At 37.5% G+C, this 23,967-nt stretch overlaps 1 protein-coding gene across 2 annotated transcripts in view; it reads left to right on the top strand.

The window, feature by feature from the left end:
* The window catches only part of EDIL3 (EGF like repeats and discoidin domains 3), a 269,638-nt gene that overhangs the window by 54,566 nt on the left and 191,105 nt on the right, over nt 1–23,967 (top strand). For both annotated transcript variants that reach the window (XM_035563213.2, XM_035563212.2), the window contains exon 2: nt 16,509–16,637. In XM_035563213.2, coding sequence (XP_035419106.1) covers nt 16,509–16,637 — 129 coding nt within the window. The remainder of the gene's footprint in view (nt 1–16,508; nt 16,638–23,967) is intronic.

The raw sequence follows: 23,967 nt of genomic DNA, 5'->3' as shown, positions 1-23,967 counted from the left end.
TTGGTAAGAGTTCTGCTTTTAACTTCCCTGGGAGATTTATTAGGCCGTAAACCTGCAGGAACACCAAGTGTTATGCAAATAATGCTTTCATCAATCCGGATGCTCCAGCACAGCTGTGTGCTGTGTGCTGCTGCTTCTTGCTGGTAATGAGGCAGTGTAATCGCAGGGAGCCCTGCCTGCCTCCTGGCTTGTCCAGAGCAGCTCTGTCTGCAGCTCCGATGGGGAGGAAATCTGATTTAGGAAGGTGATCATGTCCTTGCCCTTAGTGGTAACCAACTGAGATATGATGGTAGGTGGTTGTCTGTGGCTGCGTGGTAGGAAATGTTTTCAGTGTTAGTCTGAGGTCAAGATCAAGGCAAAGCAATGGCAGCAGCTAACCCATGGTGTTGCTGGCCCGTGAGCTGACTCCCTGGGCAATACAGAAATGGGCACAGCAGTACAGCTTTAAACTAAATATGTTTTTAAACTAGCAGAGATTAGATTAGATATAAGGAAGAAATTCTTCCCTCAGAGGGCGGTGAGGCTCTGGCACAGGCTGCCCAGAGAAGCTGTGGCTGCCCCATCCCTGGCAGTGCCCAAGGCCAGGCTGGATGGGGCTTTGGGCAGCCTGGTCTGGTGGGAAGTGTCCCTGCCCATGGCCGGGGGTTGGAATGAGATGATCTGTACCAGATGACCCTTCCAACCCAAACCATTCTACATTTCTATGTATGCTATACATTTACTATGCATGCTATACATGCACAGTACTATAAAAATTAACTTTCGTTTGGGGAGGGGAGGGATCAACAGCTGTTTGGTTGTTGTTGTTAGAACAAAATTAAAATCTAAGCCTGTACTCAGAGGAAGGAAAAAAAATAAAAAATAAAAGTCCCAGGACTAAACATGCAACTACCATACACAAAAAATAATGGCTGATTCCTTTATTGAGGACCACAAATACAAGGAAAATAAAGAAATTCCCTAATGAGCCTCTGAGTTGTTGTTAATAGCTTCATTTGAGAAGAAATACATTGAATCTCAGACTGCACTCCTATATTGTATTATCAGTCTTTTTTACTGAAATCCCTTTGTCTGTCAGGATCAGCCAGCAGCAATCTATTTTTGTGTACCCACAATAACTCTTTTATATTTCCTGTCAGTGAATAATGAGGCTTCTCTAATCACCTGTTTGTGCTATAACTAGTGTTCTTTTTTGTTGGAATAAATTACTAGGTACTAACAGCAAATGATAAAGAATAACATTTGTAAGCCAGGGCATGGAACTAGAGACAGGAGGAAGTGAATTTTACTGAATTTTATGTTTGGGGAAAGAAAGGAAGATGCCCAAGCGATGTTAATTGCATGAAAATGTTTGTAGTTTGAACATTTGTTGTTGTACAAGGATAGGAGGAAGTACGAGAGCAGTGAAGAACTTGTCCTGCTCTGAACAGTGAGTCAGTGCAGGTGAGCAAAATAAGTGCTGACCCAAAGTATTAACACTATTGCAGTATTATCACTGCTCCATTTCTGTAGGTGTCCGGGCACAAGAATTTATGAGTTGAAAGAAGGTGTTTTCAGGTAGCTTCTGTATGACAGCAATGACATGTGAGAAAGAGCATCTGTTCTTGTTAGAAAGCGGGTATTCTGCACAACATTTCTGTGTCAGCAGCTGTTGATTGGATGAAACAAAAAGGCTTCGTAGATGTGTCATACCTCAATTTTGATTATGAAATGTGTTATCAGTATTGGGCAGTATTTCGAATGTGTCACAACAAAGTGTACTGAAGTTTCCTTGTAAATCATCTTTATTTTCCAGATAAATCTTTTTTCTAGGAAAAAAAAAATCAGTAAAATCCGTTACACAAATTCACAACTGCAATATTTGCCATAAATAGTTAGTGAGAACTGAACAAATACTAAGTACCTCTAGTACAGATGTAAATTGTAGATCTGAAAATGTTCTCCACGAATACCACTACAACCCTTGCCCCAGAATTCTCTTCAGATAGTACTCTTTGTGTATTTTAAAGGTTTCAAAACCATTCAGAAAAGTTCAAAAATCCAGAAATATCATCAGTATCTTTAGAATTTATACTTGTTCTCTGTTTTTTTTTTGGTTTTGTTTTTACCATAAATATTTCCTTTGCCAGAACAATCCAATGGCTTGAGTGGGTTTCCACAGTATCCCAACACTTTGTTTTAAAATGCAGTAAATTTAATCTACTCTTATCTCAGACTTAATTGACAAGCAAAGTATTTATTCTTTTATCTTTACGACTTGAAGAGATTTGAAGTTATGCAGAGCAAAATGTATTTTCCATGAAATTCCGTGTTTCCACTTAGCATGTACTTGCATGAATTATTCTCAGAGATGACTTGGTTTACTGTTTTCAGTTTGGCATCTTTTTTTCTTTCTTTTTTTTTTTTTTTTCCTAATTATAGTAGTGGCATAGAATTTTATTTTACATACTTTAAATGTTGTATACATGTATTTATTTTATATGTATATGTGCATATATAAATGAGTGTTATATTGGTATGGGGCTAGCTCCATACAAATCCATGTAGAGACCCAGTTCTTACTCAAAACAAGCTATAGTTCTCTTTTGTGGCATCCCATGTCTAGAAATGGTAGGAGTGAGGAAAGTGGAAAAAATGAGGTGTCATTGAGGTACCCTGACAAAGGCTTATGACTCTAAATTTACCTATAAACTGCAATCACGTTCTCCCTGTGTTCCTCCATGCTTGATGAAAAATGGCATTAATTTGTTTATTATGGATTATGTTTATTCACTATATACATATATTCGTAATATTCATTGTTTTCACCTTTTTGGATTTTTATTTTCCTTTTGTATTAACTGTCTGCCTAGTCCAATGTTTTTAAAAATACATGTTATACATGCAGATTTAGACCTCTGTTAAATGCTGAAGAACAGTAATTCAAACACACCTTAAACAGTTCATTGGGAACATCCTAAACATAATAAACCATATTAACATTACCTGGATGCAGTTAGTAAAGCAAAGCTGCAGATAAACCAGACAAAGTAGGAGGCCAGTTACTCAGAGCATCACTTTCTTTTTTGCTACTAGTTGAAGCCAGAGTGGGAGACCACCTTAATTTTTGAGCTCACTTAAGACATTCTGTTGAGCCTTGGATGTACCTGAGATATTGAAGGGCAGGTCAATGACTTGGCCTTGAGTCTGCAAGCAATTACAGTGTACTTCAGTTCCCCAGATCTGATATTCTGGTTGTCCTGAGACACCAGACAAGGAACAAGTTACAGGAACATGCATCTGTGTTCAGAATTTTGCTGAAATAGAAAAGCATTTAGTCAAGGATCCATTTCTATCATTATTAAGATTACAATTAGGGTTCCTTTTACAACTAACTGTACTAAAAGTATCATATTCTCAGCCCTTCCGTTTATGAATATCTTTCATTTATACTGTTCTCTGCTGGGCTTAACTTTTATTTCTTTCCTCTTCATTTTTCAATGACTCTTCCCAGTTCTTCATTTTCAAACTTTACTCCCTAGCAAACAAAAAGTAGTAAGCTCATTCAAGCTGCAACCTTTCCCATTTGGGTTTGGTTTACCAGTGAGTGCTTGAATGGCCACTGAGCCATCTACATTGCGTAAGCAGCAAGGCCAAATGGCTGCTAATTGTCAGTTCTGTGCTGCACAATTCAGGACAACACAGGTGTATGTGAAGTATTTGCAACCAAACAATTTTACATAGTCCAATGTACGAGCCCTTGGCCGAGTCCTGTTTTAGGTGTCTTTGCATCATATTCAGCTGCATGGAGTGAGGTTAAAACTCAGGTCTTACCTGATGCATTTGGTTGAAATGTGCCTAGCAGATATGTTGTTTCATGGAATTTTGTGTTTTATTTAGGGAAAATCTAGGGCCAGAAGAAATCTTTTACAGTAAAGGTATGCAGTACAATATACACCTGAATCTTTACATGTGCAGAAGTTTTAGATTTTATTCTATTTCTGAACATGTCTACCCAAAGAAGATAAAAAATACATCTGTACATCTTTCCACAGACTCTTTCCAAAAATTACCAAAGGGATATGCATCATTCATCCCCAGAGCTCTAATGTTACTGCTAGCCACATCATCTGAAATAAACAGAATTGTTTTTTTATTGTAGCTGACAGCCCTAATGCGCTTATTATTTCATATCTTTCACAGGAGGAGCACATATCTTCATTACCTAATTATTATTCTGAATGCGATCAGTAACATCACCTTTCGGTAAAGTCAGAAAGAAAATGATTAAAACCAGCAATACTGTTGTATCTCTATAGGTGACATTTCTTTTTTTTGTGGTGACAGAACTTTCGTTGGGGATAGATTTAAACATCCATGTGGACAAAAAATGCATGGAATGAATGCATTAAGATCAGGCAGTTATAACAGTCAAAACTTTGCAGATATTTTACTTTCTTCTCTTTGCTATTATAGAAGAGAAGACCTCATTGTAGAAAAAGTTTGTGTAGGAAGGAGTGTTCAGTGCCTGTTCAATGTCTGTTAAAATAGTTTTCTAGCAAGACAGTGAGCTTTAGAAGTGAAATCTGTGATTGCCTCCACATCCAATGCTTGCTTTGCGTCAGTCTGCAAAGTGATTTTGATGTGTGTGAGCTAGATTTCTGAGGACATCAGGCTACAAGCTGTGCTCAGATGGGAGATTAATGCACCTTAACCCCAATGGCTACTCAAGGATCTGAACCACTGACTGGTCAGTTGGGCACCTTCTAACTAGAGGGGAAGTGACTAAATCTGAAAAAAAAATCCTCAGGCTTCATGTAATGCAGATATAGAAGCCTCAGCACTGAATGCTTTGAAATACTGGTCCACACATGTTGTCCCTGACGGTTTTCTAATTTAGATGTAGCCAATGTTAACTGCCTCGTGATGTGTTATCTGTTATGCAGTTCAGAGTATTTCTTGAAAATAGAATACTCCTACATTTTTCTTACATGTTTTGAAACTGTTGATAAAGATGAATGTGTGTGTATTTTTGTATACATGAATGTATTTTGTATAAATGTAGACGTATATTTAAGGAGTTTTGTGGGATGCATTTTGGACTTAAATGATTTTTTCAAAATTCTGAAAACTGAATAAAAAATTTTTTGTGTTTGTTATTTTAGATACCTTATTGGGGATATTGAATGCCACCTATTTCGTAAATATTGTTGACGCTTTAAAATGTGACTAAATAAAGTATTTAATATTGGGTATCAAAAAGTAGAGGTAACTAGAGATCAGTGAATACTTTTCAAAGAGTAATGAGAATATGTTTAGAACTCATTGTTTTAAGTTCTTTCATTTTGGTGAAGATAGGAGGATATTATGAGTGTAATAAGAGTTTCAAAAACTGTTAATGATGAGTTTTTAATTGCTCAGCTTCCAAATTTGGATTTACTTTGTATGAGAAAAGATAAATTCGCCAGTGCAGATGAAACTAATAATTGCCTAGCAACCAGTGCCTGAATTTTTTCCAATATAGAGCAAACAAAGGAAAAGCAAACCACTTTTATTTCTATATATAGTGTATGTGTAAGTATGGGGCTAAATATATGTATGTATATATATACACATACACACACACTCTGGTGGTGCCAAAAGATAAACCTCAAAAGCTATGGAGCCCAAGGGAAAAAAAAAAAAAAAAAAAAAAAAAGAGAGAGAGAGATGGAAAGGTAAAATGGAGATGTCAAATGTGGAAGAAAATCAGGAATATTTTAACAGCACAAAAGTGATATTTCCACAATAAGTTTTCTTTTTTTGGCAAAAGTCCCTCTTTTCTCACCAATGAAGCAAAGGCAGAAATGGGAAAGAAAAGGTAACTTGCAAGTCAATAATAACGTACCTAAATGCTCCCAGACCATAAGGAAGTGAAAGAATGAGTATGTCTCCTATTTAAAGAAGGTCATAAACACCTAAGAATGCTTACCTTACAGGGTACCCTTTGGACTGTGGTACTGGTTGGACTCCATGGAAGGCAGGGGATGGGGAAGGGAGAAGCTACTGTGTCTGAGCAGTTTTCTGATCAGGCGTTAGGACTAATTGTTCAGAAACTATAGACAACTGTTCAGAAGCAATGAATCTTCTGAAGAAAGATTTAGGAGGAGCTAATGATCAAAACCAGAACTTAGGTTAAGTCAAACAGGAAATCTAGCTCCCTGTATTGACTATGTCATGGTCGTCAGTATATAATTGGAGCCTATCAGCAGTTAATGGACAAACCAACACGGAGCCCAGATGATTGCTGACAGAAGCCACCTGATTGTACCAGGAGATCTGCAAAACACAGTAATGTCTAGCAAGAAATATGAATATTATACTAAACAAGATATTACATGTGAGCATACTATTCAGGTTCTCTTGATCAGCTTTGAAAGCAAAGGACAAGTAACTGGAAATGATAATGTATTCACATCATGATTTGCTATCTCTCCCAAAGTTTTAATTGAGTAAAACACAACTTAATGGGGAGGCAAACACTTTAGACTAAATGCCTTGTACAGAACATCTCAATTTAAGCTCTTATTCTTCCCTTTTCATAAACCTCTTTTGCCCTGTAAATCTGAACAGGTGCTGAAATATCAGTTGATTCACATGTTGGTGAGTAGCAGATCAGTCTAGCAACATGCCCAACATGAATGACATCTGAAATCAGATCAGTATGCTGTGGTGGTTTCGTAGTAATGGGCAACAGCTCCACCACAGCCAGTCTTTCACTCTCCCACCTCAAAGGGAAAGGGGGAGAAAATATAATGAAAAAGGTTCAAGGGCTGAAATAAGGACAAGGAGATCACTAAACGATTACCATCACCAGCAAAATAGACATAGACTAGGGAAATTAATGTAATTTATTAGCCATTACTAACAGACTAGAGCAGTGAGAACTAAAAGCCAAGTAAAACCACCTTCATCCCACCCACCCTCTTCCACCTCCTCCCCCTGAGTGGCACAGGGGAACAGGGAATGGGGGCTGCGGTCAGGGAGCTTTGGTCAGGGAGCTTTATCTCCGCCGCTCCTTCATGGTCCCTCTCCGCCCTTGCTCCACGTGGGGTCCCTCCCACGGGATGCCGTCCTTCCCGAACTGAGCCTGCGGGGTCTGCCCACAGCCAGCAGCTCTTCAAGAACTGCTCCCACACAGCTCCGTACCACGGGGTCCATCCCCCAGGAGCAAACTGCTCCAGCACGGGTCCCCCACAGGCGGCAGCTCCCCCCAGACCCCCTGCTCCTGCATGGGCTCCTCTCCATGGGCTGCAGCTCCGGCCCGGGGCCTGCTCCTGCGGGGGCTTTCCATGGGCCGCAGCCTCCTCCAGGCCACATCCACCTGCTCCACTGGGGGCTCCTCCACCACGGGCTGCAGTGTGGAGATCTGCTCCATGTGGGACCCATGGGCTGCAGGGGGACAGCCTGCTCCACCAGGGGCCTCTCCACAGGCCACAGGGGAACTGCTGCTGCTGCTGCCTGCCTGGAGCACCTCCTGCCCTCCTGCTGTACTCACCTCGGGGGCTGCAGGTAGGCTTCTTGTTCATTTCTCGCCTCTCTCTCCCAGCTGATGTAGCACAGAAGATTTTTGTTTCCCCCTTTCTTAAATCTGCTCTCCCAGAGGCCCAACCGGTATCACTCATGGCCCTGCTCTGGGCAGCAATGGGTCCCTTTTGGAGCAGGTGGACCTTGCTCATCTCTGTCAGCTGGTGGGCTCTGCTCACAGAGGCTGCCCCTGCAGCACCCTGCTACCAAAACCATGCCACATAAACTCAGTGCATATGTGTGAGCAGAGCCTCGTAATGTTTGCCACCTTCATTGTGGAAGTTTGTGTTGGTAGGGATCCAGGCACCTGCATTAAAGACATTCATCAATTGCTTCCTTGCTTGTGTTAGGAAAGAATTGTGGCTGTTAGCAGAGGCTGGATACTCACTGGTGGTATCAGTTGACCAGCATGGGGGAATATATCTCTTTTTGTCTGATGAAACAATGTCTGAATGCATGGCTGCTTTCCCCAAATCCTCGTACCAGTGCATGGATGAAATTTTTTCCACAAGTTGCAAAAAATATTCAGAAATGCATTATGTAACTGCTCCTCTCTTAATCACTTTTGATCCCTTTCTTACTAATAAAGATTTGAATTGACAGGAATAGTTCATCTTTTTCCCTGAAGACATACTTGGCATAGAAATGAACTCTCTGTAACTACAAAAGAGAGAAGAGTTTACTTTTTAAGCTGTTTTCTACTTCTACTTGTATTTCATATTGTCAACCATCAGATGCTTGAAAAGCCTGTAGCACAGCAGGCTGAAGTACAGTGACCTACTGCTCTTTCACATTCAAATGAATAAAGTAGCTCGTGCTGTAGACCTTTAGAAAGGGAAGAGATTATACTTTTTTTTTAAGGCAGAAGGGGATTTATTATGATAGAAATTAATCTCTGCAGGCATTACTTCAGGGCTCTATTCTAACCCTGAAAGCAGGGACACTCTTTTACAGTATTGTACGACTAGACTAAATGCAAAGCTTAAGTCAGCACTTCATGTTCACCCTGGATTAATACTTTAGGATAGTCCTAGGGTGGTATTCTAATGAGAATTCTCTGATTAGAAAAATCTGGTTTTCTTTTCATAGTGCCATCTCAGGTTTTCAGAAATCACCTGGTGCATCCCTCAACTGATTGCAAGACTGGAAAAAGTTAAATTTATAGAAATGTTTATGTCTAGTTCACAGTAGTATTTTGCAGTTCTACTCCACAGCTACAAGCTGTTGATACTGTTTTAAGTGCATACAGTCTCTTGATCCCAGAGGCTTTCAGAAAAAGAAGCCAACCACCTTAACTTCCATGAGACCTGTGATAAAATCATGAGTTTTTTGTTCTGAGATTTATGATCTCCTGGAAGTTTTCACATCCAGTTCAGACATGGATGTTTAGAGTTAATGATATCAATTTATTCATTTTCTGAAATGATTTAAACATTATGCAATGAATAATTTAGTCAGAAAGCTAGCTGAACCTTCTACCTGCATAGTAAGCAAATCAGAATAGAAAACAGGCAGAACGGAGGCAGATGAGCCACCGATATCTAGAAACTTTAACTTCCCTTTCAAATAAAAAGAGATACAAGTTAATTATTCAGCTGTCTTTTTACCGTAGGAAAAACAAATTAGCTGCCTCACCATTAAATCTGAATAACAGCTTACAAATTTGTTAAAAGAACTGCAGAGCTCATCTGTTCTCATGTTCACATTTTGCATCTCTGCACAGGTGTGTCTTTAATATGATTTATAGTTCTGCTTCTCAGTAGTGGTTCAGCTGTGGAGAAATAGATTTGAGCTTGGACACTGTACAGATGATTCTGTAAATCAGAATACTATTAAAGTTCTTTTTCTGAAAATTGATTTTAATGTGAAACTGCTAGTGGTAGCAAGTACTTTCTCAGTCTTCTTCTGAAATTTAGTTGCTCTTCTGGGGTTCATGACTGGGGCTCATTTTTGCTATACTTAGACCAAATTTCTATTGACTGGTTATTTTCTGGGCTGTTTATTGTTTGGAGTCACCCGGAGATTTCTTCCCTGTAACAAGTTTTATTCTCATGAAAGGGAATAGCTATTCATTTTATTTCTTTAGAGACAGCTTTTAAAATAAGCTATATTTCATGTAGCAATATAGGGAATTGAATGAAAATGTAGCCATTGTTTTAGGTAGGAACAATGGTCCGTTTCTCTCCATCAATAGTGACACCAAATATTCAGCTGTGTAACACCCATTATGTAGCATACCGCTAAGGGGTGGTGTACCTACCCAACAACATCTGTGACTAGCATCCTGAACTGGTGTTATAACCTTTTCAGCTGTTTACGTACCAATTTTGTCATGCCTTTAGTTTGGGTCTGCAGCACCTTGGACGGCTACAGTATCAGTGTGTTTACCTTAATATCAGCTTCTGTAAATTTCACTACTTCAGTGTACAATGCTTACTAAATACATTTGAGCATATATTTAATGTACAGGATGTCAAACAATACATAAGGGTGCTTTATCCATTCACACTTTCATATAATATACTCTCTTCTTAAATTATAGAAGAAAATGTACCCAAACACAAATTAACTTTCTTCTATCATTTCTTTCCTTCCAGTTTCGAAATCTTGTGAATCCATGGGATTAAGACATATTTATTCCATTGTCTAAAGCAGATGTTTCTTACAGTAACACTTCTGCCAGAAATCATAACGATTATAATTCTAGGTGTTAAAAGGTAGTTGAGGGAAATTACATTCATTTTAGGATAATGATTTTGTGAATAGGGACTCAAATGCTTCTCCCATGCCTGATTCTGGACACTGTTCTTGAGCTTTTGACAGATATTCCTATCCCAGGAACAATGCCATTACAGAGTAAGTAATTTTTAATCAGAGTAAATTATTTTTTTTTTCTTTTATTCCTTCACAATCATTAGTGAGCTGCGATAGCAAATTGATTTGCAAGTAGTAATGGTAGCTGACTGGTTTGTGTAATTTTGCAACAAAATAACTAAGAGTGCTTTGCAAAGGAACACACATATGGTTGTGGATGGTACTGCTCAGTTTGCAGGGTGCATCTTCTTTAGCCTTCATATCACAAAAATTGTTTTCATAAACCCTGAATTTCTGTTCTTGACAAGGACTGATGGCCTAACTGTTACCATCATGGTGTGCTGCATTATTTATATACTGCAGTTGAGTTCCTCCTTTCAGTTTGTCCTTTGCTGTCAAGCAAAGTATTGCACTATTCAATAAAGAGTCATGTAAGAGTTTTGTGGATCTTATAGGATTAGAAAGTACTCTGTATGAAAACATAAAGTTTGTCAAATGGTTTACAACTGTTACTGTTCTCTCCATGGCTACCTGCTTGTGGTAAGAAGCAATAGTCATATGTTCAGCATTTTGTTGAAAGATAAAGAGTGGTGATGTGAAGGTATGTCAGGGAACAAGGTGGACTTACAGAATGGTTCCTCTCTGAGTGCTTTTAATGAAGGTTAAACCAGGTCTGCTAACTGGGTTCTCCATGGAAAAAAAAGCAGTTGGTCTTAAAAATAAATAAATAAATAAATAAAATTAAAAAAAGCCTAATTGCCTAATTGTTACTGGAGAGCAAATGTCTTATGAGCTTTGTTGTATGTTTTTTTCTGAGTTTGGATGAGGAGGGAGAGCTCTTTATTAGAAATGTATTTTTGAGTATGTGTGTATCTCAACTTTCATTTTATTCTTTCTGTTTTGCTTTTTTATTCTTAACCTCAAAGATTTATTTGACTTGGGAATGTTCTGAAAAAAAAAACTGAAGACATGAGGAAAATTTAACTGCACATCCTGAAAATGTAGTAACTTCTAGTCATTTAAATGTACTATCTGCTCCTCAATGCAGTCTGGTCTGAGACAATTTGGAGTGAGACAATTTCTACAACAATTGAGACAATTTCTACTTTAACTCTTCCATGCATGCTGTCATGAAAAAACAGGAACTACACATATACATGCATGTATATTGTATATATAGCTACATATAAAATCACTTCAAAGGAAGAGTCCTTTTAAAGAGTTAAATTCAGAGGGATTATGAGTTCTGGCAATTTTGTGCAGGGACCATCTGAACGTATCTTTCCTTAGTTCTGTTTCACAGGTCCTTGCACCAAAAGCTTGATGTGATGAGATTTTACAGTCTGAGAGATTTCCAAGGATGAAATAAAGACAGCAGTAATTATAGCACAAATATTATGTACACAAAGTTGTGCCATACCTTAATGCTTGAGTAGCCATATAATGAAAGGTGCGGGGTTAATCAGACAGTAAAGAAAAAAATTAATTGTTTTCATTTGACACTTGCATTATTTATTGGACCCTTTTCAATACATTTTATTTAATGTACTCTATTATTTTAATGTGTTTTTTTGTTTGTTTTGTTTTAAAGTATTATTATTATTAATATCAGAGTTCTGCTTACAGTGTTTAATGTATAGAAACCTGCCACAGTTGCATGCAAACAGCATGTCATCCACCACTATGGCAAGTCACCAGCACAGAGCACAATTCTGTAGGAGCAGATCTATGGATATAATTCTTTGTGTTTATTTTACTCTCCCATTCACAATGACTCTAAGGTTAAATTCCCAAACTACCATTGTGTTAAAGGTTGTGTCATGTGTAACATAGTACTTTAATGGTAACAAATCCCTTAATCAGTTATGTTAAAACAAAGTGCACCCCTATAAGCTTTTCTTCTTCAGAGCAAAGCCTTATAAATCAGATTCTGTACATCAAACTGAGTAGAATGTATAACAAATTAGAGTTCAATATTTCAACGTGAATGGCCTCTCAAGAGGCACAAAATGTAAATTGAGGGGAATATTGTTGATTCAAAGGTGACATTTATTTTTTTCTGCACAATTTCACAGGCACTAAGTCATAAATAAGAGTGCTAACATTTTAAGTGAGTTTTAGTAATTTGAGTATGCAAGTTTTCACAAACTTTATGTCTAGTCTTACACAGAATTACTGCTCACTTGTGTCTGTGCACTTGCTCAGACTTAAGACAACAATAAAACATCAAAAATTTAATGAACTAAGCTTGCCACAGTCTAAACAAATAGTCATTTAAAACAGTAACATGAAACATAGGCATGTGCCTGTTTGTAATCCTACTGTGAAATGGACTAAAAGCAGTAAATTTTTATTTATTTATTTATTTATTTATTTATTTATTTCTGTCTTGGAGGTACATTGGTAGATAATGTCATTGGTAACTGGACTGAAGGTGAACAATTTTCCTAGTTCCCTGTGAGGGTGGATGTTAGATGTTTTAGTGTCTTTGCAAGGGTTTCCAGGCTCCTGGGTGACCATGAATTCTGAGGACAGCTGGAGAATGTTGTTTGTGCTGTGCTGCCCATTATGGTTATGCACCCTACTTGATATCAGATGCCCGCACTAAAACAAAACAAAACAAAAACCAAAAACAAACAAACAAACAAACAAAACCAGGAAAAGTAGGATACGTAAGCAGCAAACGTAAACAATAATAATATTATTATTTAAGTGTGAAATGTATTAAAACCTAACAGCATTTTGCTATAAGTTATTCAATATGTATAGAGAGGTCAGAGTTGTTTGTTTCATGTTTTCATATGAATACAATTGGAAATTGTTTCAGCCCAAGTCAGAATTTGTTCCCAAAGTATTTATATTCACTCCTTATGATTATATTCATAGTTTACACTCTGTCTTTTTGATAGTCCCATTTTCTTTAGAGGTGTGCTGTGCTCATTTTATTTCTGTGATGTAATATAATGACAACAAATTTATAGCAGTAACTGACGGTAGAATTTGGGTCAGGGTGGCTGGGGTCAAAAGAGCAGTTACTTCTTGAACATGGAAATAAATGACTGCTGTTAAAGGACAGCATCTGCTTTATTAGTTCCAAACTGTAGGTCAAGGTACTTCGCTTCAAGCTTAAGAAGCCCACACAAATTTTCAGACAAATGAAAACAACGCAGGTAGCAATAAACACTTCGGTTTTAGTAGGAGATTTCAAATTCTGGAAATCCAATGGAAAATTAGCAATGCGTTCAGTTTGTCAATCAGTATAAAGCATACAAATGGAAGCAGTAGTTTGTCTTTCTACCTTTCTTTTTCTTTCTTGTTTTGCGTAACTGAAATCAGAAGGACACTGAGTGAGGAAACATTTAATGAGTGTCCCCTCTCATTTTAATAAGAATATCCATGCAGATTAACATAACAAGTGTCTCTGTTCCAGATGATATTTAATTAATTTGTTTAATTAAAGGTATGGGAATGCAGTTTTCAGAGCAGTCAGTTCATACTGATTGTTCTTCCACAATCAAATGCCTAAGCCACATGAAATCTAAGGCATCCCTTGTGGACCAAATAATGCAATCAGCAGTCAAGCTGAGAAGGCTTGAGTTGTTTAGATTCTGACAGGAAGAAAAAAAATGTTTAGGTATATCTAGTGTATGTTACGGAAAGTTGTCATTTACTCTTTTCAAACTGCCATACTTCATCTTCAGCTGGACAATGTTCAGTATAAGACTGTTAGTACCAGATAGGTAGACACATGACAAATCTCTGTGCTATGAAGGCCATTAAAGCTGTCAGATTGATTAAAAGAAAAAAAAAAAGTTTTTGTTTGTTTGTTTGCCATTGATGTGCAGAATTCACAGAAGTTTTGTACATCGGTAAAATGGTTTAAGTGATTGTTAGATTGGAATTCTCACGAGGCACTGATCTTCAGTCTGTGGGCCAGCAAGGCGTTAAAAACATTTTGGTTTTCCTTGCCATCACTATAATCCAAAACATATTAAAATGTTAGTACTACTGACATAAACAGGTGGACTTTGTGTAACTCTTTCTACAGTTACATGTCAGAATGCAACTTTTCAATTTAAAAAAAACATACAAAGTAATGTGCTACTTAGTTTTTTAAAATTGCCTTTCTGTAGATGTTGCTTTAAGTTGCATTTGCAAAAATTTTGCAAAACAAAACTACTGTACAAATTATTGGTATTTCTAATAACAATAAAACTGAGCATAATGTAGAATAGCAATAGTAACATTCTAGAATAAAATACTTTACCTGTAAAATGGTGCAACTTTGTAAAGAAGTAAAAATCATATGGTTGGAAAAAAAAAAAAAGTGTTCCCTTCAACTTTATGAATTTGCATTTGCGCTCAGCAATGATTTTGATTTACTTGCTAAATTACATTCCATATAATAATATTTAAAGAATTTGAAGTTACTGTTATGTTTTAGCATAACACATTCAAATATTAGGAGATTCACATTTGCAGATTTGATGCTAAGATATGTGGAAGATGTTCCTATGGCTTATGTCATATGATAAAATACAGAAATCAATAAATAGCACAAATCTGTTTTACAAGATGAAGTGTGAGATAAGTAAAAAATGTATCTAAAGATGTATTTAAATAGCTGATAAAAAATATGAAATTGAGGCTGCACAAAGGATATTCTTCAGGATTGCCTCCAATTATTCCAGTGCGGACTGGACACAAAATTACCTCTTGTTGTTCTCTTTCAACAGAGATGTAAAATACGTCATGTCTTGGTACCAGCATTACAGGAGAATAATAGTCATTAGCAAGACTCACAAACTTTGGATCAGATCTCAAACTGACAACAGGTATTTCAGACGTTTTCAGCAGAAGCAGTCCCATATTTCAGCATATTTGTAGAACTGTGAGAGGGTGTGGTTCTCTGAAGGTGCTAGAGGAGTAACAAGAGTTGGACGGGCACTCTGTTCTCTCTTTTATATCTCCTCATGAAGGTGGTTTCAAATAGTATTAGATAGTGTACTGTATACACTGGTAATACTGGAGACGTGTTCAAGCAATGAGCATATGAAGCAGCCCTGGGGTGCATCTTTCAGAGTTTACATCTTGCCGCTGTTGATCGCCTCGATGCTAATTAGCCAAGGAGGCTGTCTTCCCTGAAAAGCAATTCAAGGATTAGCAAAATCTGCTTGTTTCTCCTTATTTAGGAAGATTGAAGCTACCCCCTGTGCCTGTGCTTGCCATGTCCCAAGCAGCTTTGAAGCATGACTATTTCATAGCATAGCATGGTTTTGAAGTGAAGCATAGCTTTGTTTGTAATTGATTTGCTCTGTCTCTGCAGTCAGAGCAAAGGAGTTGTGGGAGAACTTGGCAAACTTCCTTGGGGCATGGAGGGGACTGTGGAGGAGCACTGAAGGTCTGTGCCCAAGTCCTTCCTGTGGTGTTGGTGGGTCTCGAGGTGGAGTGAAAGCTTCTCTTGGCTCAAATATCATCATTAACCTTACTGTTAGAATTAAATTGCTCAAAACCCTTCAGTGGCTTTACTTTCCATTGTTGAACTTCTTCCTGAAAACACATGTAACGGGTCTTCCTGTGACTGACATAAAGTCAACATAGAAGCACACTGCTGGCCTAAATGCTGTGCTTCGTTTTCAGCAGAAATACTGTGTCATGCCTGATCTCTACTGCTGAGTGGTTTATGAGTGCATGTATCTGGAGCAGGTGAGGATGTAACCACAGTCACAGTTCTTTGCTCAGGAGCTAGGTGGTAAGATAATATCCTGAACCTAAAGCACCATTTGGCTTCATGTTCCATTAAATCTGGAGAAGTAACTTTTTTTCCAAATATATATCCTGATAGAATTCAAATGAGATAAAGTGAAAAATTATTCTTAATTTTTTTAATTTATATTTCGTTTTCAAGTGGATATCTGTCACTGTGCTTAAGAGAAGCCCTTTTGGTGGAGTAGAAGGCTAAGAGAAAATGATGAGACAGAGGTGTACTGCTAAATAAATATAAAATAGAATTAGCCAAAAGATATTTAGAGGACACAGAGGTTATCATACTTGTCTGTTCTTGATCATCAGTAGTCTACCATACTTAGAGCTTGTGTATAACTTTTGCAGAGTTTCATACAAGAATCTTTTCTTCCTTTAACTCACAGGAGACCTGTGTGACTCCAATCCATGCAAAAATGGTGGCATCTGTCTGTCAGGGCTGAACGATGACTTCTACTCATGCGAGTGTCCTGAAGGCTTCACAGACCCCAACTGTTCTAGTGTTGTGGAGGTTGGTAAGTGCAAAATCTGAATGGAGGAATAGCTGTTTGAACATCCTGTTAGTTGTGGCCAACCAGTCAGTGATTTTGTCCACTGCATTTTGTGTAGTGCTGTGGTTGTTGCATTGCTTGTTTTTGCTGTCTCATCCTTTTTTTCTGTATCACAGATATCTATATCACAGAATCATAGAATCATAGAATGGCTTTGCATTGTCTCTTATTTTTGTTCATATTAGGAAAATATGCTGCAGCTAGAGTGAAGGCTCTGTGGCAGCACCTCTTGTCTGAAGGCTTTGCATGCTCTCTGTGCATTTCTTTTGCTGACAGCCAAAGTATTTGAAAACAGTACAACCCTTCAAGTATTTCATATCTGATGTCTATGTTTGTAATTTATCAATCTGGGTTACACTAACATGCTTTGGTCAGTGACAGCCGAGTACAGCTCGCACATTTTGCTTCTGCCAGCTGTCCTGTAGGACACCAGCCTGGAGCAGAAAAGCAATGCCAACAGCTGAGAACACTTACTTCTGCAAATGCCTTGTTGAAACTGTCAAAGCTAGTCTCAGCACTTCTCTAACACTTCATCTCTCCTAAGTCTATGGTGATTTCATTTCTTAATAAATAAGTCAAGGCTACACAGGCACTACCAGTAGATACTCTTCTGGCGATTAAGTATGTATCTCTCTGTCATGAAACACAGCTAGCAGAACTTAGTCTAGGAACCCACATTTGTTTGTTTTTTCTTTTCTGAAAATGATGCTTCCATTGTTCTGGGAGTGAATCCTACGTCTCCTTAATGCAATTTTAATTATGGCAGAGATTGGGTTGAATTTGGTTCCCCTGAACATAAGTTTTCTAGAAGCACATGTAATAGTTCCTGTGGTAGAATGACAAACTTTGGTCAGACACCTACTGCACTTTCCTCTGACTGTAAATCATTATCAGACATAGTAGCTGGTTATTACCAAACATTTGATTTGCATGAGAAACTGTTATTTTCCATTGGTGCAGCTACCAAGAAGCAGGAACATACTGTCTTTGAATCCTGTTTTCCATCCCTTTCCCCAACATTTCCATGCATGCCTGAAGGTCTGAATTTATCCTAGAAGTACATGCCACACTGCCCTAAAATGGCTGTGACATGGATTTACTGCAGGAAACTTTGGGGTCCATAATGCATTTGGTTGGCAGGAAATTGCATTGCACATAACAGAGAGGATGCTGATAGTGACTGAATTTGAGATAAAAGCATATTGTGATAATTGCCACTGTAATTTACATCTACATATTAACAGGGCTTTAAAAAATGCACATATTCTTAAGTAAGTTCTTCCAACACAACAAAATCTCAGTTTGATAAACAGAGTAAAACATAAGCAAATAGAGAACACTAGAATATGTGGTAATCACAATGTTTATGCAGGCACAATATTATATTTTTTAGTTTGCAATCCAGAGGGAATATGCAGGAAACAATGCTGATTAGGTAAAGGGTTTATTAAAATTCCTATACTAGATAAAGTACATAGTGTTCATTCTGTTTGTATTTGTTCTTTATGATTATGCTACCTGTATGGATTCAGAGACAACTGTTACTTTCTGAAAACTTTAAAATTAGTTCTTTTTAGGAGAAAAAGTAGAAAAAGGTTTGTTTGCTTGTTTACTTTTTGGTATAGACTGTTTGAGGCTGATCCAGCATTATCCTCCCCTACATAAAGTAAACCACTGAAAAAACTGATACTTCAAGTTAATATTCTGATTTTTCCTATGAAAATAATGACAAAGAGTGTAAGCTGTTAGTAAGTTAGACTCCATTAATTCAAACACTGGAACATTCCAAATAAAAAAATCAGTTGCAAAATGGATTTGAGAGGAGTTCAGGAGTGTAAGACCCCGTGTGATCACTTGTACCACAAGTGTTTATTAGCAGATGTTAAGATTGGAGAAAGGGTGCTAATAAAGCTTACTTCTATTCGTCTTTTTAATGAGTTAATTCTTTTAGTTCCTAGGATCTCCAAAAAGGTTTCTTGACAATTTCCTGTGTAGTTGAAAGCAACAAGGTGGTTTAAAACTAGGTATTTAAGATGTCTGGAAACAATGACTAAGAAGAAAAGAGGAGGGTGGGAGAAAAAGAGAAAGGGAGCGGTACTGCTCCCCTCAGAAGCACTGTATAGCAAGAACGAGATGCAGTGAGGTATTCCATGCAGCCCTGTTGTCAGAGACTCCTAGTTTAGATATTATTCAGTCAAGGCAACAAAATATTGTTTATCTCTGAATACTAACTGGAAAGTCACACATTTTCAAGGAATATACCTCAGATGGAGATTTCACAGGAAGAGGTAACGGGTTTTACTTAACGACAGAATCACAGAATGATTGAGGTTGGAAGTGGGTAAATAAATGCAATACAGATAGGAAGGTGTAAATTCTTGTTACAGAAGAATGGAAGATGCATGAAAATACTTCAGGGTAGAGAAATCAAATATTTAGATGGAAGTACCTACATTGACCAACCACTTTTCAGTAAAGCTGGGGAGTAGTGTGAGTGTTTCAAGGACATAAGGTGTACCTCCAGTTACATTTTTTATTATCTTAAAAAGATAACATAAAATAACCCACCATGATCATAGCACATTATTTCAATATTGGTGTTTCTTTCTAAACCTTACCAACGGAAAGTCCTGACTCCTCTGCCAGACCGTTCCAATATTTTCTGATCCTGTGCCTTTGAGTGAGCCTACCTAAAACAAAGTTGTTTTACAGTGTTAGTAATAATTTATGTATTATAAATTAACAATCATATTCTAATCCTATTCTTTCTCTAAATGTAATCCTCTCTCATTTTCTGTTTCCGTATATTAAATACTATATATACATTGTTATGCTAAAAGAATTGAGATTAGAAGATAGATCTATACTATTACTCTGTTTGTACAGTTAGGTCATTTTAATACTCTGTATCCTAACAGATTATAAAAAGTTGATAAACTAGTGGAGAATAAGATAGAGGCAAGCAGGAAAAATTACATTGTGGTTCTTTTCAATACAGCACATCCTCCAGTGAGGCAGAAAAGGATTTAGCTAAACAGATAAGAGTAAAAGGTAATTATATCAAGCTTCCCAAATAGTAGGATGTTTTCCAAAGATAATAAGGACGCTATGGCCTGAGTTACCTCTTTAGCAGATTCCTGTATCTTTGGCAACATGATTTTTAGCCTTAATTGAAAAAGATTCACATGTAATTTACATTTGTATTGATATGCCTCAGAGACAATAAGTTGACAGACTTTACAGCATTTAAATAGCTCACAACTAACTCTCAGAAACCATGTAAATTACAGAAATACCATAAACTGCAGGTGTTACATACAATTAATAGAAGGTTTTTCATACACATTGTTAGGGAAAACTATTAATGTGCATCTTAATCAATGTGAATAGTCATTGAACGAAAAGAAGCTTAGTTATGGACATTGCATGAGAGGAGCGATGACAATGTGGCTATATGCATTGAAATAAGACTGGCAAAAATGTTCTTAAGATAAAAAATAACATTGAATCCCATTTTATTTGGTGTGTGCGTAGAGGAAAACAGGGAGAGAAATACATGACTAAAGGTAAAAGTCAAAGAAAAGGGCAGCTAAGCTTATTACGCTGTAAGACTATTAGTATGTAGCATGAGTGACCATGCTCTTCACATTTGAAAACTGAGTGACTTAAAATTACTCAGTTTTGATCTTCCAGATCTGAAATTCAATAGCTGTCCACCAGGATAAACTGGTGAACGTTTAATTTATGTAATTGCTAAAATAAATGATATATGATGACAGGGAGTGTAAAAGATCCGTGAGCATATTACAGGAGAGCTGCAAACACTCTCCAACCCTACATTCAAATAGGCTGTTTGGACACTTTTGGAAAGTGCACCTTTTGCATCAGATCTGATTGAATATTGCCAAGGATGGAGACTTCACAGCTTCTCTTGGCAATCTGTGCCTGTCTAGTGACATCCCCCCACCCCCCAGTAAGTTTAAGTGGTATTTCCTGGGTTTTAGTTTCTGCCCATTGTCTCTCATTCTGTCACCATGAAGTGCTGAGAAGACTTTGGCTCTGATTTCTTTATTTCTCTGAGCCTTCTCTTCTACAGCCTTAACAGTTCCATCTTTTTTAGGTGCCCCTCATATGTCAGATGCTCCAATCTGTTAATAATTCTAGGTAGGTGATCACCTCCCTCAATCTGCTGCCAGGCTGCCTGCGCTAAGTATTGGGAAATACTCGACTTACTCGACCGCGCACTCCCAATTTCAGCATCTGTTCTTATTTCAGTATATGTGTAGTGTCACCCAAATTGACTATATTTATTGCTATCATGACTGCATCTACCTCAGTGACTTATCCACCGTCTGCTGCACTGATCAAAGGAGGATATTATTCTTCTTCAGTAAAGTGTCATCATGCTTTGCTTCTGATGTTGATCAATTTAACATTTGGAAAAGTTGAGAAGGAAAGGTTTGTCTCTTTTTGTTTTTGTTTTCTTTTGTTTTTCTTGCAAATTGTTTCAATGGTCCCATTGACAGAAAGGTGAAACTGTGGAGTTGTGAGTGGACCTGTGTTTATTTGTATATAGGAAGAATAATCAGCTTTCATGGTAGCAGACTAGTCTCTTCTGAGAAAAGAGAGAGATGGAGTGGGAGGGGGTAGAAAACAAATTCTTCTCTGCTGGGCTTTAGATATGGTACTTGTTTGGATTCTGTGCTAATTTCTTTTCTTGGGGGCAAACAGGGAAAGTGCTAGTTTTCTTCAGCAACCACTTACTGCTGCTGTTCTTAATGATAGCCAGGTTTCCTCTTCTGAGCAATGGAAGAAGTTGTTAAACAGAGCTCTATCAACATAGCATCTGATGAAAATGAATGTGATTTTGTGTGAATTTGTGTTTTGTTTCTTTGGTTTTAGTGGGAAACATCCCCAAGCTATTTGCTAAACAGTTTGAAATGCATTCTTGTATTACCTTTCCTATGATTAGAATTGTCAATATGAGTATGGACTACTAAGTTTCCTCTTAGTAAGGCTGTAGCTGTTGTTGTATGTTCAGTATATTGATGGCATTTCTCACAGTATTCTTTGCGGAAGTCTGTAGTCTGTAATGCCACAACTCCAATACAGCAGTTTTAGAATTGACTGTAAGACACGTTTTTAACCAGGAACTATCACATATAAGGGCACTTGACTCATTAAGAGATGTTTTCCAAAGATACGGAATTCTGTTGAAAGACAATCAATAGGTATTAATAAAAATAATTTGACTAATTAAGTCTTAATTGTTAGCTTCTGAGTAGCCTGAAGGGTGCATAGTACACAGAAATCTAAACTGAGTAGAGTAAATGCATGCAAGCAGAAGGTCTTGCTAAATGGTATTAAATGCAGAGCAGAAGACATTATACTTTGTAATTGTAATATTGTAAGTAATTGTACAATGGTTCTGCTGAAACAGTTGCCTTTGGTATTGATTGCTAGTAAACCTCTTGTGAAAACAGGAGCTAAAGTCAAAATTGGTGAGAATGCTAATACAGTGGATATTGCATCAGCATCAGTAAATTAGGTGAAAGATTTTACCTGTGAGTGATACACAATCATGTTCATTTAGACCAGAGCTAATATTTTAAGAGAACCTCTTTATTTGGATATTGAGAATGAAATTCATTAGGATAGTGTCAGAGAATCACAGAAAGCTAATGCAGCCCAGCATGCTGTTAGCAATTAAAAAAGTTAGTTACTATACTCTTGGGTTTAATCAGGACATACCCTTTATAAAGCATCCTGAATTATATGCCCAGTCTTACAAGTCTACCAGTGTTCTCAAGATGACCATCCACAATGTGTGCAGGTAAACCCTATCTTGAAAATCATATCACACTTTTTTTTTTTTCCATTTAAAGATTTATTTTATGAAAGCACAGAATGGCAAGGAATGAGTAGTTGCTTCAGAGCATTTGACATGGCCAAATGGGCAAACAAGCAGTTCAACATACTGAGGGAGATTTTATGCATTTTGGTCTAATTAAAAAGACAACCTAAAAACATCCAGATTCTCATTGCCAGAACTACTGCTCACAATGGGAACTTGCAAAGATAAATAAGGTTTGTGAGCCCAGGACAGTCTGCAAAACACATTCTCAGCCCCTGTTTTCAATGGGAGCAATGAAGCTCTCAGCGGTAAATTACATTTCTATTAAAAGTTCCAGCACTGATGCCAAGGAATAGAAAAATGTTGAGAAAACCATGCATGTAGGTCATGGAGAACTCTCACGTACCAATAAGGATGTACCTTATACCCAGGAGCCATTCAGTTGGAAATTCCAAGTATATTGGGTCTGCTAACACTGTGGCGGTTCAAAAAGAAGAGTTGGCACTCTGCAGATCTGACCTGCCTTGGCTGTGTGGACTGAAAGGGAGACACCAGCAAGCACTTGTTCATTCCTGTGAGTCAGGTCCATTCCCACTGGGCTCCAGTATGCAGCTGACCGGTTTCGCTAGTTTAAGGGGCAAAGAAGAGACAGAAGAAGTAACAGAAAACAAAACAAAACAAACAAACAAACAAAACAAAACAAAAAAAACAGCGGTTTTCTTAGCAGCGTGATGTGTCTGGGTTCTGAAATGTTTAGAACTGGCTTCAAACAAGTAGGTACAATAAGCCAACTATATTTTGCCAAATCTGCCAGTAAAACATAAAAAATCTGTGAAGAGCTTATGTTAGCAGCCAAGGAAAATTGGTCTTTGGATAGGTGCTCTAATGTTGTCTGGAGAAGGAAACCTGCAAATAATTTATCTGCTTTGAACAAAAGAGGTTTGGGTGGGCAACAGCTGCAGCAGATTAAAACAGCTGAATTGAGTACACATTGAGACATTGAAATCTAATGGGATAAATATTCTATTATGCAAGTGTATGAACATTTCAAATCCATTAGTACTTCTGAAGTAGTCCAGAGACTTGCTGAATTTGCTGCTAGGCTGTTTAAACTAAGTTCCATGTTATGTTGACTTTGTTGTTCAGTATTGTTTATTTTTGTCTAGAGTGGAAAGGTCTGTAGTTTCTAAGAGCCATGCAAGCTCTGGTTAGAAGAAAGTGGTGTTTTCTGCAGAGGCTCATATTATGCATATCAGATGCTCATCAGCTGCAGCACAGACCTGGCCCTATTATAGATTCTTTGGTTCTGTAAAATTTGTGAAAAGGCAAATATTAAAGATTGATCTCACCCACCCTTAGTTTTTATTTATTTATTTATTTTATTGTATTTACATGTGTTTAAATACATATAAAACATACATGTTTTATTTTTTAAATTGC

Source organism: Cygnus atratus, chromosome Z (genome assembly GCF_013377495.2).
Source record: "Cygnus atratus isolate AKBS03 ecotype Queensland, Australia chromosome Z, CAtr_DNAZoo_HiC_assembly, whole genome shotgun sequence".
NCBI classification, from domain to species: domain Eukaryota; kingdom Metazoa; phylum Chordata; class Aves; order Anseriformes; family Anatidae; genus Cygnus; species Cygnus atratus.
The sequence above is the reverse complement of the archived record's forward strand: the minus strand, read 5'-3'. Positions and strand labels throughout refer to the sequence as shown.